Raw genomic sequence first — 17,302 nt, 5'->3', positions numbered from 1 at the left:
ACTATTATCACTAAGCTGACCTCTCTTTTCCCAGTTACCTTCCAAACACAGACCATTTTTTTAGAACTATAAACATCCAAGGAAACGGGGATCAGCTGGTGGTATCCCTCCCCCCCATTGTGGGGTTGGAGAGAAAGAAGCCCACTAGAAAGGAAAGGATGGTGTCACAGATTTTGGTTGGCCATACAACCAGGATGCCACCAGTATCCTCTGACCCTCCAACACTCTTCCACTGTCCGACATCATCAGCCTGCCCCACTGCACACCTCCGCCTTGCCACATATTCATGGTTTTGAGATTCCTTTAGACTCGGAAGAAATGCCGGTGCCATTGGGAAATACAAATGAGTGGCTTTCCTTCTTTCCTTGGCTGTTTCTCTTGAGTCTGTTTAGTGACCCATTACGTTGTGGCCTAAACAGACACTGCAATGAAGACCTCAGTTTTCTGGAGCAGAGCCTGGGTTTGGGTCTTTAGTCTGTCCCTTCAGTGATGTCATAGAGTCACCACCATCGTGAAGGTCACCATCAGAGCTTGGAGAAGTCTCAGGTCACAGATCTCAAGATGGCGGAGAAAAACTAAATCCTTCTGGAAATCCCAACTTTATGAGTCTTAGGACCCAACTCAGAGAGTGTCATCCCCCAACCCAACCTTCTCTTCCAGAATAAGATAAGGCGAGCCAACATGGTATCCAGATTTTAACAGGTGTTTTCAAGCCTGAGATCATGTGAGGATGACAAAGTCCTCACAGGGGGCTGTGCCCTGGCTGGCTCTTGTGCCTCTCAGCTTCTGCCCCTATTCACCAATGACCACCATGTGCCAGTCCACTGCCTAGTCTTCTATTCCCAGGACTTATCTTGCTCTGCCAGCTCCTTTGCCTAGAAATGGTCTCATCTCTGTCCCATCTCAAGTTACCTTCCACTCACACCTCTGATCTCATTCTTCAGGAAGCCTGCCTGGACCCCATCCAGTCTACAAGGACCCCATTGGCTTTTCCTTCTACCCCTCATCACAGTGTGTAGGTAGGCACCACACTGGGAGTTCCAGGCAGACAGGAAGTATCCACTTTGCTCACCGTTGCATCTTTTACATTTGACGCTGGCAAAGCTGAGTAGGTGCTCAGTAATTAACATCAGGTGAATTGATACAAGCGTGGGGCTGACAGAGAGCAGGGTTCCAAAAGGAAGGGGGTGATCAAAGGGAGACGCGCTATCCCTAAACTGACGCCCTAGCTCCGGAATTCTCCTCAAACCGCCCTAGAGGCCCATCTGAATCCAGCCCCAACTCCGCTCGTACTTTGGGGATATCCCTGAAAAGACACCATGTTGAGTGGAAGTCAGGGCTTCAGAGGAGCTTTGAGACCACTTGCCGTAAGAGGCTCTGATCCTGCTTGCAGGCCTCTCGGGACTCAAATAAGAAATTGCTCAACTGAAAATCTAGGAGACTCCTCTGTCTAAAAAATTTCCTCAGTCATACTCTTTTTGTTATTGTTGAGGAGACAGAAAGCAAGCAGCTCCACCCCTCACTAGCTAAAATCCTGATTAATATATGTGGTTCTCTGGAAACAAGAACATCTCCAGAAAAATCTACTATTACCCCCACTTAACCTCCTCAGGCTATAAAACAACAAAAGCCACTTATAGACAGGCATTTTCTGATCAGTTCTTTAAGGGAAAACTTTTCCTCAGTAGGAAATGTTCCAGAGACTGCCAGACAGTAACCATCACCAGCTGCCCCAGGATGCCGAACAGCTCTCCACCACAGCATTTTCCTGATTCCTCACCCCACCTTCATCTCTGTAGTGCCTCTAGGTCCCACCCCCACCAAAGCCTGTGGGAACATCCCCAAGGACCCCCTTCCCAGCCCGTTTCACAGGCCACCTGCAAATCTCAGCCTGGGCTTTGGGGGCCTCCAGCTGTTTTCAAGAGTTAACTAAACAGCCATTTAATTACACTGCTGGGCTATATAAATATTGTGCTCCACGAAATGGTACAAAGCAGATATTTTTAGTAGGTCACAGATGTTTCTTGTGATTAGCCAAGTGGACAGGTCTGGAAAAATGTGTTTTTTTTTTCCCAAGAGGAAAATAAAGAAAGGATTCTCAGCAGCCACTTGTGGGTACTCCATGACATGGGTAAGCATGAGTACTCAGCAGAATTCCTTCCTGTTGTCAGAGTTTCCTTCTGAAACCCAGCAAGCAGGTCCAAAGTCAAGGACCATGGAGGTCAGATGTCCAGGGAATCAGACGCCCAACCCCAAAATGGGCTGTTTCTCCCATGGACTTGCTCTGCCTCTTGATCCATGTCACAAATTTTCATGAAGCACCTACTGTGTGCAAGATGCCACGCTGTGGCTATCACTGTAAACTTAGATAAGACAGTAACAAATACTAAGCACAGAAAGGAACTTCTGATCACACAGACATACAAGAAGCCTCACAGCAGAAGTGTTTGAAATAGCCCCCAACTGGAAACCATCCAGATGCAATGGAATCCATTCATCAGTGAAACAAATGAAGCGTAACCATACACAACAGTGTGCACAAGTCTCAGACACAGAATGGTGAGTGGAAGAAGCCATTACATAAAGCACAAAAGCAGGCAAAACTAAAATCTGTGATGTTAGGAGTCAAATAGTGGGTACCCTCAAGGAGGGAATACTAGGAAGAGGCAGGACAGGGGGTTCCCGGGGTGCTGGTAATGTGCTATTTGTTGAAACAAGTGCTGCTTTGTTCCATTTGGGAAAGTTTGTTGAGTTGAACACTTAGGATTTGTTAACTACTCTATAAAGAATGAATTTTAAAAATAAATAAAAGCAACTTGCCCAAGTTCCCGCAAGTAGGAAACGGCCAGGGCAAAATCCAGCTCCAGGAAGTCTGGTGCCAGAGTCGAAGCTCTTACTCACGTGTCCTACTGTCCCCCACAAGTCAGAGCCCCACAGAGATGGCCAATGCAGCACCCACTGGGGTCATTTCGGCCTCGCTATCACTGTCTGCTCCAGCTGACTGCCAACTGCCAGGGACAACTCATGTCCTAGGAGCAGCCTTCTCCCCCAGACTGACAGGAGTTGGTTTTAAAATACTACAACTTCCTCTTTCCCTGGTGGGATGACTCTGAGGTGTTCTGAGGCACCTCCAACACCCCTGCGGGACTGAGCCCCAGTTGCCCACAGCAGTGACCAGCTCAGTTATAAACCCTGAATCTACTTCCTTCCCTGCCCGGTCTCACAGCCCCACTCTCCCCAAGAAAACTGCTGGCACCGAGGCTTTGCCCTCAGCTCTGTTTCTGGAACGTTGGATCAGGCAGCCTTGTCAGAGTCCTTCCCTGGCCACCCAGGTCCCCTCAGCCACGTTGCCTGTTTTCTTCCCTTTTGCCAATACTCATTTTCTTTAATTATCTTGTTTGGTTATTTGTTTACTGTTTATTGTCTTCCCACAACCCACACACATCCCCATCTGAAAATAAAAGCTCCGGGAAAAAAGGAACCTCAGCTCTCTTGACACTATGCCTCCCAGAATCTAGAACCAGCCAGGATTTCCAGAATGTTTAATAATGAGCACAGTGAAGGAGAAACCAATCAAAACACAGTCCTGGACGAATCCTGGCCTCATAAATAATTGTATAGCAGCTTAATTCCATTAATGATCTTAATGTCTAACACATGATACTCAATAAATATTTATTAGATGAATGTATCAATCAGTCAGTTAATGAATAAAGGAAATCTGGCAATTTACTGCTAAAAATCCAAAATCTGCCCTAATTTAAACCCTTCAGAATAAAAAGCTTGCCCTCATCGCTGATGCTTTCCTGGATCTAGTGCCTAAACATATGTGAAATGCATTTACCTGTGGGAGCTGAGACTATCCTTTTTCCCATTTGAGGAATGGAGAAGCCAGCTACAAGAAAGTGGGGGCCCTAACAGTTGTCCCAGGCTCCAGATGCTCAGTCTTGTCTACATCCAGACACAGGAACTTCAGAGAAACCTACAGAGCGGCCAAGAGCCATTTGCTCTATCCCTTCTAGGGCCCAGTACATGGCTAAGCCTTTTTCCGAGCTTAAAGAAGTGGCGTCCCAAGCCCAGCCACTAACTTCTTCCACCAGCCTAGACTGAAGGTGCTTTTAGCCTCTCTGAACCTCAGATTTCTGCCGTAAGGGTTATCTTCCAATTGGGTGTTGTCTCCTTGGGTTGAAAGAAAGTGCTTCATTCACCATTACAGTTTAATGCTTATCACAGAGCCCACTCACTCATAGACCACCACTAATATTTGCTAAATGATCTGTTCAGTAGATGAAATGATAACATTTCAATACTGCATTGTGTTAAGTTCTTACTGCACGCAGACCTTGCATTCAGTATTTCCCTTGTACTATCCCATGCATCAGAGAGATGCAAGTCCCCTTCAAAGGTGTAAAGCAGGCTACAAAAAGGAGATGAAGAACCATTTTCAGAAGATGCCCAGCATATGAGCTGCCACCCACATCTCTGAGCTGCTCCTTGAAGGAGCCCCTCATTTCAGCACCAGGAGTCCACAGTTGTCACTTCAGGCTGATTTCCCTCCTCCTACCCCTCAGCAGGAAGGCAGAAAAACTGGCAAGTGTGGGTTTCATTAACACCCACATAAAACTGGGGTTAGGGGCAGTCTCCCAGGAGAGCATTTCCTATGCCTCTAACGGAAGTGATAAAATCCTTCATCAGAATAGATTTTCTGTCTTCTTTCATACTTCAGGCAAATGGATGGAATATTCCCAGCTATAGGGAAACTCAGGATTCCTGTGAGTGGACTAGTACCCACCAGTGTGCCTCACTCTCTCCTACCCCAGTGTCTACCTGTTGTGGAAGTACTTGATTTTATAGCTCTATCTGTTGATTCCTATTTTAGAGGTAGGGCTCCCTCTCAGATGTCTCAGGCAACCCTGAGGGTCCCAGAGGGCAAGAGCCCAGTGCCTGGCAGGGTCTTCAGTATCTTCCATTTGGGGCCCATCACACTCTCTGTTAGGCCTTGAGCAAGTGGGAGCCCAGAAGGATGGGAAGCTCAGGAGAAGTGGTGGACACAGGCATTTCCCCCCTGCCTTACCCATGGCTCCTGGGACAATGAGGATTGGCAGGATTGCTCCCAAAATGAGGGAAACTACATCCCACCTCCAAGGAAGAGGCATTCATTTTTCATTCTTTACTTATAAAGCAGCCCATTGTTAGACTTCCCCTAAAGGACACAAAAAATGTGAAAAAAGTTCAGGTGGGTAAGTCAAGTCCAACCTTTGGCCCTTCAAAAGGGCATTCTTTGAAGAGAGGTATGTGTAATTTTTTGGAATGTTTTGGAATAAAATGCAAGGTGAAAAATAGCATGCTTGATCAATGATCATTCCTGTAAAAAAATAAATAAATAAATAAGAAGTGAGAGGTGGTCTGACAACAAGGGACAGGTCTTCCAGACAGAAAATCAATATGGAAACAACAGCCTTAAATGACACATTGGACCACTTGGATTTAATCGATATTTTCAGAGCATTTCACCCCAAAGCTGCAAAATACACGTTCTTCTCAAGTGCACATGGAACATTTTCCAAGATAGACCATATTTAGGCCACAAAACAAGTCTTGATAAATTTAAGAAAATTGAAATCATACCAATTGTCTTCTCTGACCACAGTGCTATGAAATTAGAAATGAACTACAGGAAAAAAAACTGGAAGACACACCAATTCATGGAGGCTGAATAACATGTTACTAAATAATGAATGGGTCAACCAGGAGCTCAAGGAAGAAATCAAAAGATATCTTGAGACAAACGAAAATGAAAACACGACGACCCAAAATCTATGGGATGCCGCGAAAGCAGTCCTAAGAGGGAAATTCATAGCATTGCAGGCCTACCTAAAGAAACAAGAAACATCACTAATCAACAGTTTATCTTCACACTTAAGGGATCTGGGAAAAGAAGAGCAAAATAAGCCCAAAGGGAGTACAAGGAAGGAGATAATAAAGATCAGAGCGGAAATAAATGAAATAGAAACCAGAAAAACAATACAAAAGATCAATGAATCCAAGAGTTGGTTCTTAGAGAAGATAAACAAAATCAACAAACTTTTAGCCAGACTCATTAAAAAAAAGAAAGAGAGGACCCAAATTAATAAAATCAGAAATGAAAGAGGAGAAGTGACAACAGACACCACAGAAATACAAAAAAATTTAAGAAATTACTATGAGCAACTATATGCCAACAAATTTGACAATCTGGAAGAAATGGAAATATTTTCTAGAGGCCTACAACCTTCCAAGGCTAACTCAAGAAGAAACAGAAAACCTGAATAGACTGATTACCACCATGGAAATTGAATCACTAATCAACAATCTCCCAACAAACAAAAGCCCTGGACCAGATGGCTTTACAGGTGAATTTTACAAAGCGTTCAAAAAAGAATTATCACCTATTCTCCTCAAGCTCTTCCAAAAAATCCAGAAGGAGGGAAGACTCCCAAACACTTTTTAGGAAGCCACTATTACCCTGATCCCAAAATCAGACAAAGACACCACAAAAAAAGAAAACTACAGGTCGATATCTCTAATGAACATAGATGCAAAAATCCTCAACAAAATATTAGCCAACAGAATTCAGCAATACATTAAAAAGATCATACACCATGATCAAGTGGGATTCATCCCTGGTATGCAAGGGTGGTTCAACATCCACAAATCAATTAATGTGATACACCACATTAACAAAATGAAAAATAAAAATCACACGATCATATCAATAAATGCAGAAAAAGCATTTGATAAAATCCAGTAACCATTTATGATAAAACCCTTAAGAAAGTGGGAGTAGAGGGATCATATCTCAACATAATAAAGGCCAGATATGATAAACCCACAGCTAACATCATACTCAATGGGGAAAAGCTAAAACCATTCCCCTTAAGGTCAGGAACAAGGCAAGGCTGTCCACTTTCTCCACTTCTATTCAACATAGTGCTGGAAGTTCTAGCCACAGCAATCAGACAAGAAAAAGAAATAAAACGCATCCAAATCGGTAAGGAGCAAGTAAAATTGTCATAAAATGCAGATGACATGATACTATATATAGAGAACCCTAAAGACTCCACCAAGAAACTATTAGAGCTGATAGATGAATTTAGTAAAGTAGCAGGATACAAAGTTAATATTCAGAAATCAGTTGCATTTGTATATACCAATAATAAAACATCAGAAGGAGAAATTAAAAAAAAAATCCCATTTACAATTGCTCCAAAGACTATAAATACCTGGGAATAAATTTAACCAAAGAAGTAAAAGATCTGTACTCAGAAAATTATAAGACCCTGAAGAAAGAAATGAAAGAAGATACAAATAGACGGAAACACATACCATGTTCATGGATAGGAAGAATTAATATAGTTAAAATGTCCATACTGCCTAAGGCAATATACATATTCAACGCAATTCCTATCAAACTACCAAGGATGTTTTTCATAAAAATAGAACATATAATCCTAAAATTTATATGGGACCATAAAAGACCCCGGATAGCCTCAGCAATCTTGAGAAATAAGAATAAAGCGGGAGGTATAACAATACCTGACTTCAAATTATACTACAAGGCTACAGTAATCAAAACAGCATGGTACTGGCATAAAAACAGACACATAGATCAATGGAACAGAATAGAGAGTCCAGAAATAAATCCATGCCTATATGGCCATTGAATCTATGACAATGGAAGCAAGAATGTACGGTGGGGTAAAGACAGTCTATTCAATAAACGGTGCTGGGAAACCTGGACAGACACATGCAAAAAAATGAAGCTGGACCACCTCCTTACACCATATATAAAAATAAATTCAAAATGGCTTAAAGACTTAAATGTAAGATCTGAAACCATAAAATTCCTAGAAGAAAATATAGGAAGAAACTTCACAGATATTACCCGGAGTAGATTTTTACTGATCTATCCCCTCGCACAAAGGAAGTAAGAGAAAAAATAAACATGTGGGATTACATCAAACTTAAAAGTTTTTTCACAACAAAGGAAACCACCAATAAAACAAAAAGGGACCCTACTGAATGGGAAAAGATATTTGCCAATGATATATCTGATAAGGGGTTAATATCACAAATTTATAAAAAACTCACTCAACTCAACTCCAAAAGAACAAACAACCCAATTAAAAAATGGGCAGAGGACATGAAGAGACATTTTTCTAAAAAGGACATACAGATGGCAAACAGACATATGAAAAAATGCTCAACCTCACTAATCATTAGAGAAATGCAAAAAAAAAAAAAAACTGCGAGATACCACCTCACCCCAGTCAAAATGGCTATCACCAATAAATCAACAAACAACAAGTGTTGGCGCAGATGTGGAGGAAAGGGAACACTTGTGCACTGTTGGTGGGATTGCAGATTGGTGCAGCCACTATGGAAAACAGTATGGAGGTATCCAAAAATCTGAAAATGGAACTACCTTATGATCCAGCAATTCCACTCCTAGGTATCTATCCGGAGAAATCCAAAACTCTAATTAAAAAGCTTTATGCACTCCTATGTTTATTGCAGCACTATACACAACAGCCAAGACATGGAAACAATCGAAATGCCCATCGGTAGAGGACTGGATTAAGAAACTGTGGTACATTTATACAATGGAGTACTACACAGCCATAAAGAAGAAAGAAATGTTACCTTTTGCAACAACATGGATGGACCTAGAGGACATTATGTTAAGTGAAATAAGTAAGACAGAGAAAGACAAATACCATATGATCTCACTTATATGTGGAATCTAAAGAAAAGAATAAGTGAATGAACTCATCAGAAACAGTTTTGGAGACATAGAGGAAAAACTGAGATGGGAGTTGCTAGATGGGAGGTGGGGTGGGGATAAGGGGGAAGGTGAGGGGATTAGAAAACACAATCAGTAACTACAAGATTGCCACGGGGATACGAAAGTCAATTTGGGGAATGTAATCAATAATGTTGTAAAGATTTTGTAGGGTATCCGATGGACACTTGTCTCATTAGGGAGACCACCTCAGGGATGATGTAGATGCCTGATCACTGCACTGTACACCTGAAGCTGAAGCTGAACAATAATGAATGTCAACTACAAAAAAAAAAAAAAGAAGTGTGAGGTGGATCACATATATTGGGGCTCATGTGTACATATCTAGAAGGACAAACAAGAAGCCAATAACTGTGGGTTACTTTGGACATAAAAATGGGAGAAGGGGATCAGGAGAAGTACGAAGAACTGACTTTTCTCAGTATACTTCTTTGTACAATTTAGATTTTTTTACAAGTACATGTTTAAGAAAAAAAATTAAGGAGTTTGTTTATTCATTCAACAAACAATTATGGAGTGCACAGTGGTCATTCACAAAGTGAAACCAGGCAAGGCCCTGACTGATCCCTGTCCTCAGGGGCAGGCTGGCACTGGGAGGTGTGTAGGTCAGCCACGTAACCTGTCATCCAAACTGAGACCCTTCTGAGGAAGAAGATGCCACTAATTGAACATCAAGACAGCAGTGTAAAATGAGACTGTCTTGGGCAAACCAAGAGGTTTGGTTGGCCCAGATAAGCTAATACCCACCCACAGCGAGAACACAAGAAGCATAAAAACAGTGGGAGAGGAAGATGACAACTGAGTCAGAGCAGCTTCATGGAAGAAGATCTAAAGGGCAGGTTGGATTTAGATGGTAGATTCAGGGGAGAAAACAGGCAGACTCATGGCCCCCAAAAAGATTCTATACCCCAATCTCAAAGACTATGGAGATGATGATACATCACACCCATGAATACATTACCTGTCTTAGCTCATGCTGCTATAACAAAATACTGTAGACTTGGCATCTTATACAATAGGCATTTATTTCTCTAGTTCTGGAGGCTGGGAGTCTGAGATCAGGGTGCTGGCATGGTCAGATTCTGGTGAGAGCTCTCTCCTTGGCTTGCAGTTGGTACCTTCTTTTGTATCCTCACACGGTGGAGAGAAAGAGAGCGAACATGATTTTGGCGGGAGGGGGCATAATTATTCAGCTCATAACATTAGCTTCCATGGCAAAAGGGACTTTGCAGATATAATTAAAGTTACTAATCAGTTGACATTAAGATAGGGAGACTATCCTGGATTATCTGGGTGGGCCCAATGTAATCACGTAAGTCCTTTAAGGCAGAGGCAGAAGATGAAGGCAGAAGAGTTCAGAGAGATTTGAAGCCTGAGAACGACCCAACATGCCATTGCTGGCTTCGCAGATGGAGGAGCCACATGACCAGGAATGTGGGTAGCTTACAAAAGCTGAGAGAGCCTCCTTGGCTGATAACCAATGAGGAAACAGGGACCTCAGTCCTCCAACACAAAGGAACTGAATTAGGCCACAAATCAAATAAGCTTGAAGCAGATTCTTTCCCCCAAGTCCCCACATGAGAGTCCACCCTGGCTGACACCTTGATTTTAGCCTGTGACATGAGATCAAAGCAAAGAACCCAGCTGAGCCCACCCAGACTTCTGACCTGCAGAAACTGTGAGGTGATGAGCAGGTACTGTTTTAAGAGACTAAATTTATGGTAATTTGTTACACAGCAATAAAAACTAACATTATTAATGCAAACACCTATGGGGCCCAACAAAACAGGCCCAGCTGGAGAAAAAGCAGTATAAGCTTGATGACAGAGGGCCACCAAAACCCAGCCTGTGAGTCAGGGAGGTGGGGCCAAGCCTGTCTGCTGAGCTGTTGCCTGGCAAGAATATGGGCTCAGTGTGGCCAAATAATCCATTTTTCAAGACAATCCAGAAATCCTATTCTTATATAAAATGTTCTGATTCCCACTTTATAAACACTGTGCTAGCCAACCTTAGCCAGACCAAGCAACACAGAGATGTGTGTTTTGAGCCAGATGTGACCTTCTAGGGCATCAACTAAGTATAAGAGACAAGGCAGAAGGTCTCTAGAACAGAGCATGAAAGTCGAGTGTGGACTTTCTCAGGAGGCACTAGGGAGCCAGTGAGAGTCCCCCTTTTCTTCTCATCCAGAAGAAAAAGGGAAGTGACATGCATGGAAAACCCACCTGGGCCAGTGACTATGCTGCGGATGACCTACTTGGAGCTCCCCAACAACCTGATGTCATAAGGGCTACTGGCCCCATTTCTGGGGGAGGCAGCCGAGGCACAGAGTGGTTCAATAACGGCCTGTGATTACACAGATATGAAGGCTCAAAACTACATTTCTGATTCCACAATCTGAGTCCTTCCAGCTGCTCCATGCATTGAGCGATTTTGTTCCTTTTGATTGAAAAGTGGTCTGTTGTGTTTTCCAAAGCCTGGAATCTTCTCTCCTCACTTAATTAGCCAGCTCCCTACCCCTATTTAAGGCTTCTCTTCTTCCTTTTCTCCTGTTCCTACCATGGTGGCGGCCCATCCCCCATGGTGCCTCCCTCACTGCTCCTACATCCCAGTCTTTCAGACTCCATTTCCACTGCTTACTTGTAGCTCAGTCTCTTGGCTTATCAGTTCCAAATTCCTGAGAAAGGAATCTAATAGGTTCAGAACACGTTTTTGTCCCAAGTCATAATGGGTCATGGGTTGCTGGCCAGCCTATGGGGAGGGCCTCCCTTCTGTCAGATGCCAGCCTAGGCATGACCCTCTATAACCCCTTCCCCCCTCCCATCCCACTCCACTACTACCCCATCTCTAAGCAACTTCTGTCTCAGGACCGATCTCTAGAGGCTACTCATGGTATGAGCAGGACCACTCAGGGAAGCCCTTTCTCTAAAAACTGCATCCCAAACACCTGCCCAGTCTTGACCGATACTCATAAATATGGTTTGAATGGAGCTGCCTGCACCAGGCAAGATAGGCATTCACAACAGTATTCAAAATCAGCCTAAAGTCTCTGTGATGCCCACCACTGCCCTATGAGGAGCACTGGCAGAAGCATCCCATGGACCACCTATGGAGCAAACCACCACCCAGGTGAGCAAAGAAACCAGGCAGTGCTCCACCTCCTACTCACAAACCCTGAGCCGTTCCTTACCACAGCTTGAGTGTTAATTGAATGAAAGGTCTCTTCATTTTCCACTGGGGGATGAGATTTTGTTAGCATTGAGACCATACTCTGTTTCTTTCTGACATGGAGAACTTAGGTAGTCCTCTGCAGAAGCCATCCAAATCATAAGAGATTGGAAAGGCAGACACATGACAAGGTCAGAGGATTCCTTGTGCTGGCACAGATAGTTTTAAATCTCCTTTATAAAGCCTTCATTTTGAATGCAGAACAGCAGGTTTTTAAAACAGCCTTATTGCACTTATATTGACACAACAAACTGCATATGTGTGTATACAGTATACAATTTGAGTGAAACCACACCTGTGAAACCATCACCACCATCAAGTTAATGAGTCTGGATAGAACATATAATCCTAAAATTTATATGGAACCATAAAAGACCCCAGATAGCCTCAGCAATCTTGAGAAATAAGAACAAAGTGGGAGGTATAACAATACCTGGCATCAAATTATACTACAAGGCTACAGTAATCAAAACAGCATGGTACTGGCATAAAAACAGACACATAGATCAATGGAACAGAATAGAGAGTCCAGAAATAAATCCATGCCTATATGGCCATTTAATCTACGACAATGGAAGCAAGAATGTACGGTGGGGTAAAGACAGTCTATTCAATAAATGGTGCTGGGAAACCTGGACAGACACATGCAAAAAAAATGAAGCTGGACCACCTCCTTACACCATATACAAAAATAAATTCAAAATGGCTTAAAGACTTAAATGTAAGATCCAAAACCATAAAATTCCTAGAAGAAAATATAGGAAGAAACTTCACAGACATTACCCGGAGTAAGATTTTTACTGATATATCCCCTCGCACAAGGGAAGTAAGAGAAAAAATAAACATGTGGGATTACAACAAACTTAAAAGTTTTTTCACAGCAAAAAAAACCATCAATAAAACAAAAAGGGACCCTACTGAATGGGAAAAGATATTTGCCAATGATATATCTGATAAGGGATTAATATCACAAATTTTAAAAAACTCACTCAACTCAACTACAAAAAAACAAACAACCCAATTAAAAAATGGGCAGAGGACATGAAGAGACATTTTTCTAAAAAGGGCATACACATGGCAAACAGACATATGAAAAAATGCTCAAAGTCACTAACCATCAGAGAAATGCAAATAAAAACCACAATGAGATACCACCTCACCCCAGTCAAAATGGCTATCACCAATAAATCAACAAACAACAAGTTCTGGCATGGATGTGGAGAAAAGGGAACACTTGTGCACTGTTGGTGGGATTGCAGATTGGTGCAGCCACTATGGAAAACAGTATGGAGGCATCTCAAAAATCTGAAAATGGAACTACCCTATGATCCAGTAATTCCACTCCTAGGTATCTATCCGGAGAAATCCAAAATTCTAATTAAAAAAACTTTATGCACTCCTATGTTTATTGCAACACTATACTCAATAGCCAAGACATGGAAACAACCAAAATGCCCATCGGTAGATGACTGGATTAAGAAACTGTGGTACATTTATACAATGGAGTATTACGCAGCCATAAAGAAGAAAGAAATCTTACCATTTGCAACAACATGGATGGACCTAGAGAACATTATGTTAAGTGAAATAAGTCAGACAGAGAAAGATAAATACCATGTGATCTCACTTATATGTGGAATCTAAAGAAAAGAATAAGTGAATGAACTAATCAGAAACAGTTTTGGAGACAGAGAGGAAAAACTGAGGGTTGCTAGATGGGCGGGGGATGGGGATAAGGGGGAAGGTAAGGGGATTAGAAAACAGTTGGTAACCACAATATTGCCACGGGGTTTTGAAAATTAATTTGGGGAATGTAATCAATAATGTTGTAAAGATTTTGTAGGGTATCCGATGGACACTTGTCTCATTAGGGAGACCACCTCAGGGATGATGTAGATGCCTGATCACTGCAGTGTATACCTGAAGCTGAAGCTGAACAATAATGAATGCCAACTACAAGTTCATACATATATATATATGTATGTGTATACTTACAAGAAGTGGAGTACAGCATTAGGAATAGAGACAGTGGAAATGTAATGGCTGTGTGTGAGGTCAGCGGGGTAGTGGATGGGGGAGGGGGGTTCACACAGTGTGAGGGATATAAATGATAAACGTCTAAGTATTACTTTGTCTTGTGCACCTGAAACTAATATAAATAAATAAATAAATAAGATAGTGAGTCTGTCTCCCCTAGTTTCCTCATGGCCATTTGTAATACCCCACTCTGCACTCCTGTCTCCATCTCTTGGTAACCATGATCTTTTTTCTGTCAGTACAGTTTCCATTATCGAGTATGTTACATAAATTGAATCCTGTCGTAATATACATTGTTTTCTCTGGCTTCTTTCACTCAGCATAATTATTTTGACATTCAACCATGCTGTTGTGCATATATCAGTAATTCATTTCTTTTTATTACTGAGTAGTATTCCATGGTATGACATATCACAATTTGTTTCTCCATTCACCTGTTTGATGGAATGACATTTGGTTTATTCCCAATTTGGGACTATGACAAATACAGCTGCCATGAGCTTTCATGAACAAATTTTTGTACTTGAACAAATTTTTGTTTCTTTCCTGTTGGGAAAATGCCTAAGAATGGAATAGCTGAATCATTTGGTAGGCATGTGTTTGAGCATGGCGTGTGTTTGAGCATGGCTATTTAATGAAAGATCCTTGTGGGTTTCAGAGTATCCACACTGTGTATATTAGCCTACCAGGTAAAGGTACACACAGATCACATGCAAACAAATGAAACACATACTCACCCATGCGGAGGACGTCACATCAGGCTGTAGCCGGCTTCATTCCAGTCCTCCCAATATATGGAGGGCAGGTTCCTTCCAGAGGGGAAAATCTCCCAGAGTGCACTTCAATTTTGTAAAATGTTCCTTACACTTTCAGAAATGGCCCACAAGAGGGCTATATAATCTTGTCTCCAGGAGAACTTTTAAAATAGGGTAACATCTCATTGTCTAGAATAACGCAGTTATAATCAATACTGAAAGCTGCGGGCATGAATTAGAGTAGGGGTTCTTCAAGGAAGCTCCCATCAGCATCACCTAGGAAACCGTTAGAAATGCCACATTCTCCCAGCCCAGACAAACAGAATTCAAGCTCTGAGTGGGGCCCAGCACTCTGGGCTTTTACCAGCCTTCCAGGTGACCTGACGCACGCTCAGTGTAAGAATCAGTGGCCCTAGACCATCTTCAAGGCCTTCCACTGTCCCGGAGTTAATCCCTCAGAAGTCATGACAGACCAAGAGATCATCACCGCGGTTGCCTGTTACCCCACAACCCACCACCGCGGTGGAGCTCACTCCCTTAGAACGCTGCAACCCTGTGTTAAAGTCTCCTCAAAGACGCCATCACTCATTTCCCCAAAGGAGCAAACTAACAATTAAAAAAAATTAAAATAAAAATCAGAAATTGGGGAACTCAATCATTGAAGCATTTAAGTCCAAATGTAAAACCACCCGTTTCTCTACGTGTTATTCTCACCCAAGCATATGTCAGCATAAATGAATCTAAGAAAAGAAAAAGACAAAGATGTTAGGTGATACACTCCAACACTCTTTACTGATCTAAAACCCTCTCTGCAAATTTACATATTAGCAGGAAAATTAATCAAACTTGAATAGGAAGAATTTGAGTAAAAATATTGGATACTTTTTGTTTTAATCTTCAGTTTAAGCATGATTTCCACTGAACATTAGAACTGGAGAGAAGTTCTGATCACTTCCTTGATATTTTTGCATGCTTAAAATTTAGCCCAGTCTTTGAAACTCTCTCCAGCTTCTGGCAAGCAGAACTTTGCCGCTCACTTTGAACTTGCCGGCAAGGAAAGCCTTCTGAGGGTTCATTTGCCCAAAACCAACTCCATAAAGACAGGTTCCGGGATAGTGAAGACAGTGTCTGCTGGGAGCCTGGCAGATCCTGGATACATGTCCCCAGAACCATTCTTCAGATCAATGGTCACTGCAGAATGATCTTACCATCTTTGGTGATGTCCAGCTGAAAGATGGCATTGACTTTCTTTACCAGTTGGGCCCCCACTTCTTTGATGTGATGGCTAATGTCCTCAAAAACCAGGAAGCTCTGGGATTCTGACAGCTCTCGAGGGTGTGGCATGGCAGGTTCCCGAGCTGAACTCAGTTCCTTGAACTGGCTCTCCTGAGGTCCATCCCCTGCTTTGATCTTGGGCTGATGATCGATTCTCTTCCACATCTTAGTGTGCTGATCCTCTTGACCTTGCCATCTGGTTGTGAACAGCTGTGGCCAGATTAATATCTGCAGGGCAGATTGTGACATCAAAGCTAAAGCCCAAGTAGGGAATGAGGCTGGTGTGTGTGCTGCAGTCTGATTGGCCAAACAGATGCTAAAATGTGACATGAGGTGAGGCCTCGGACAGGTAATTGTGAGGCAGCTCCACACCACCATCACCCAAAACCAATCAGGACTATTGGTCTCACAAGACCAGAAACATCTGGAATCCATGTTGGGAATATGGGAAACTGGCCCCAGAAGGTTCTTTGGTGACATGAGCTCTGTCTTTCCAATGCAGGTCTCAGTAGCAAACCCTGAGAGAACAGTTACTTTGATTCCTTCAAACTGGATAATCCTTAATGCGCACATCGTGGTGCTGGATTTGGGCTTTACCTGGCTGCTGGTGTAGGGGGAAATGCTTTTAGAGCAAAATAGCTGGTTAGCGGAGTAATCAGCATAGGACCTGCTTCAATCAGAGAGCTTCCAGAAGCACAGTGAGAGGGGGAAAATATCCTTAAGATCAGCAGAAGATGCTACTGGTCTTACATGATAATTGTAGGTAATAATACAACACTTACTCTCGCAGTGTTCTAAGCACTGTACATGTATTAACACTTTTAATCCACATTACAGCACTCTTAGGTGAGTACTACTTTTACCCCCATTTTATAGATGAGGCAACTGAGGCAAGGAGAAATGAAGTGACTTGCCCAAAGTCACTCAGCTAGTAAGTAGGGTAGCAAGGTTTAAACAGAGGTAGAATGACTCTAGAACCCACTTGTGGTCTGTCTGATGCCTTCTTATGATTAGGATGAGGTCATTTTCGCAGGAATACCATAGAAGTGCTCTTGTGCGCTTTCAGTGCATTACATCAAGAGGTATATGGTGTCAATATGTCCCATTGCTGGTTATGTTGACCTTAATCATTTGATTAAGGTGGTATCTATAAGTTTTTCCACTGCAG

General features: G+C 42.5%; 1 protein-coding gene across 1 annotated transcript; it reads right to left on the bottom strand.

The window, feature by feature from the left end:
• Window positions 1-15,832: 15,832 nt before the first annotated feature.
• On the bottom strand, window positions 15,833-16,299 carry SCP2D1 (SCP2 sterol binding domain containing 1). The gene is given in 4 exon segments (XM_033095280.1): window positions 15,833-15,860; window positions 15,862-15,937; window positions 15,940-16,050; window positions 16,053-16,299. Coding segments are annotated over 4 exon segments (462 nt in total).
• Between the last annotated feature and the right edge of the window lie 1,003 nt (window positions 16,300-17,302).

Source organism: Rhinolophus ferrumequinum, chromosome 23 (assembly GCF_004115265.2).
Source record: "Rhinolophus ferrumequinum isolate MPI-CBG mRhiFer1 chromosome 23, mRhiFer1_v1.p, whole genome shotgun sequence".
In the NCBI taxonomy this organism is placed as follows: domain Eukaryota; kingdom Metazoa; phylum Chordata; class Mammalia; order Chiroptera; family Rhinolophidae; genus Rhinolophus; species Rhinolophus ferrumequinum.
This window is presented reverse-complemented; position numbering and strand designations above follow the sequence as displayed.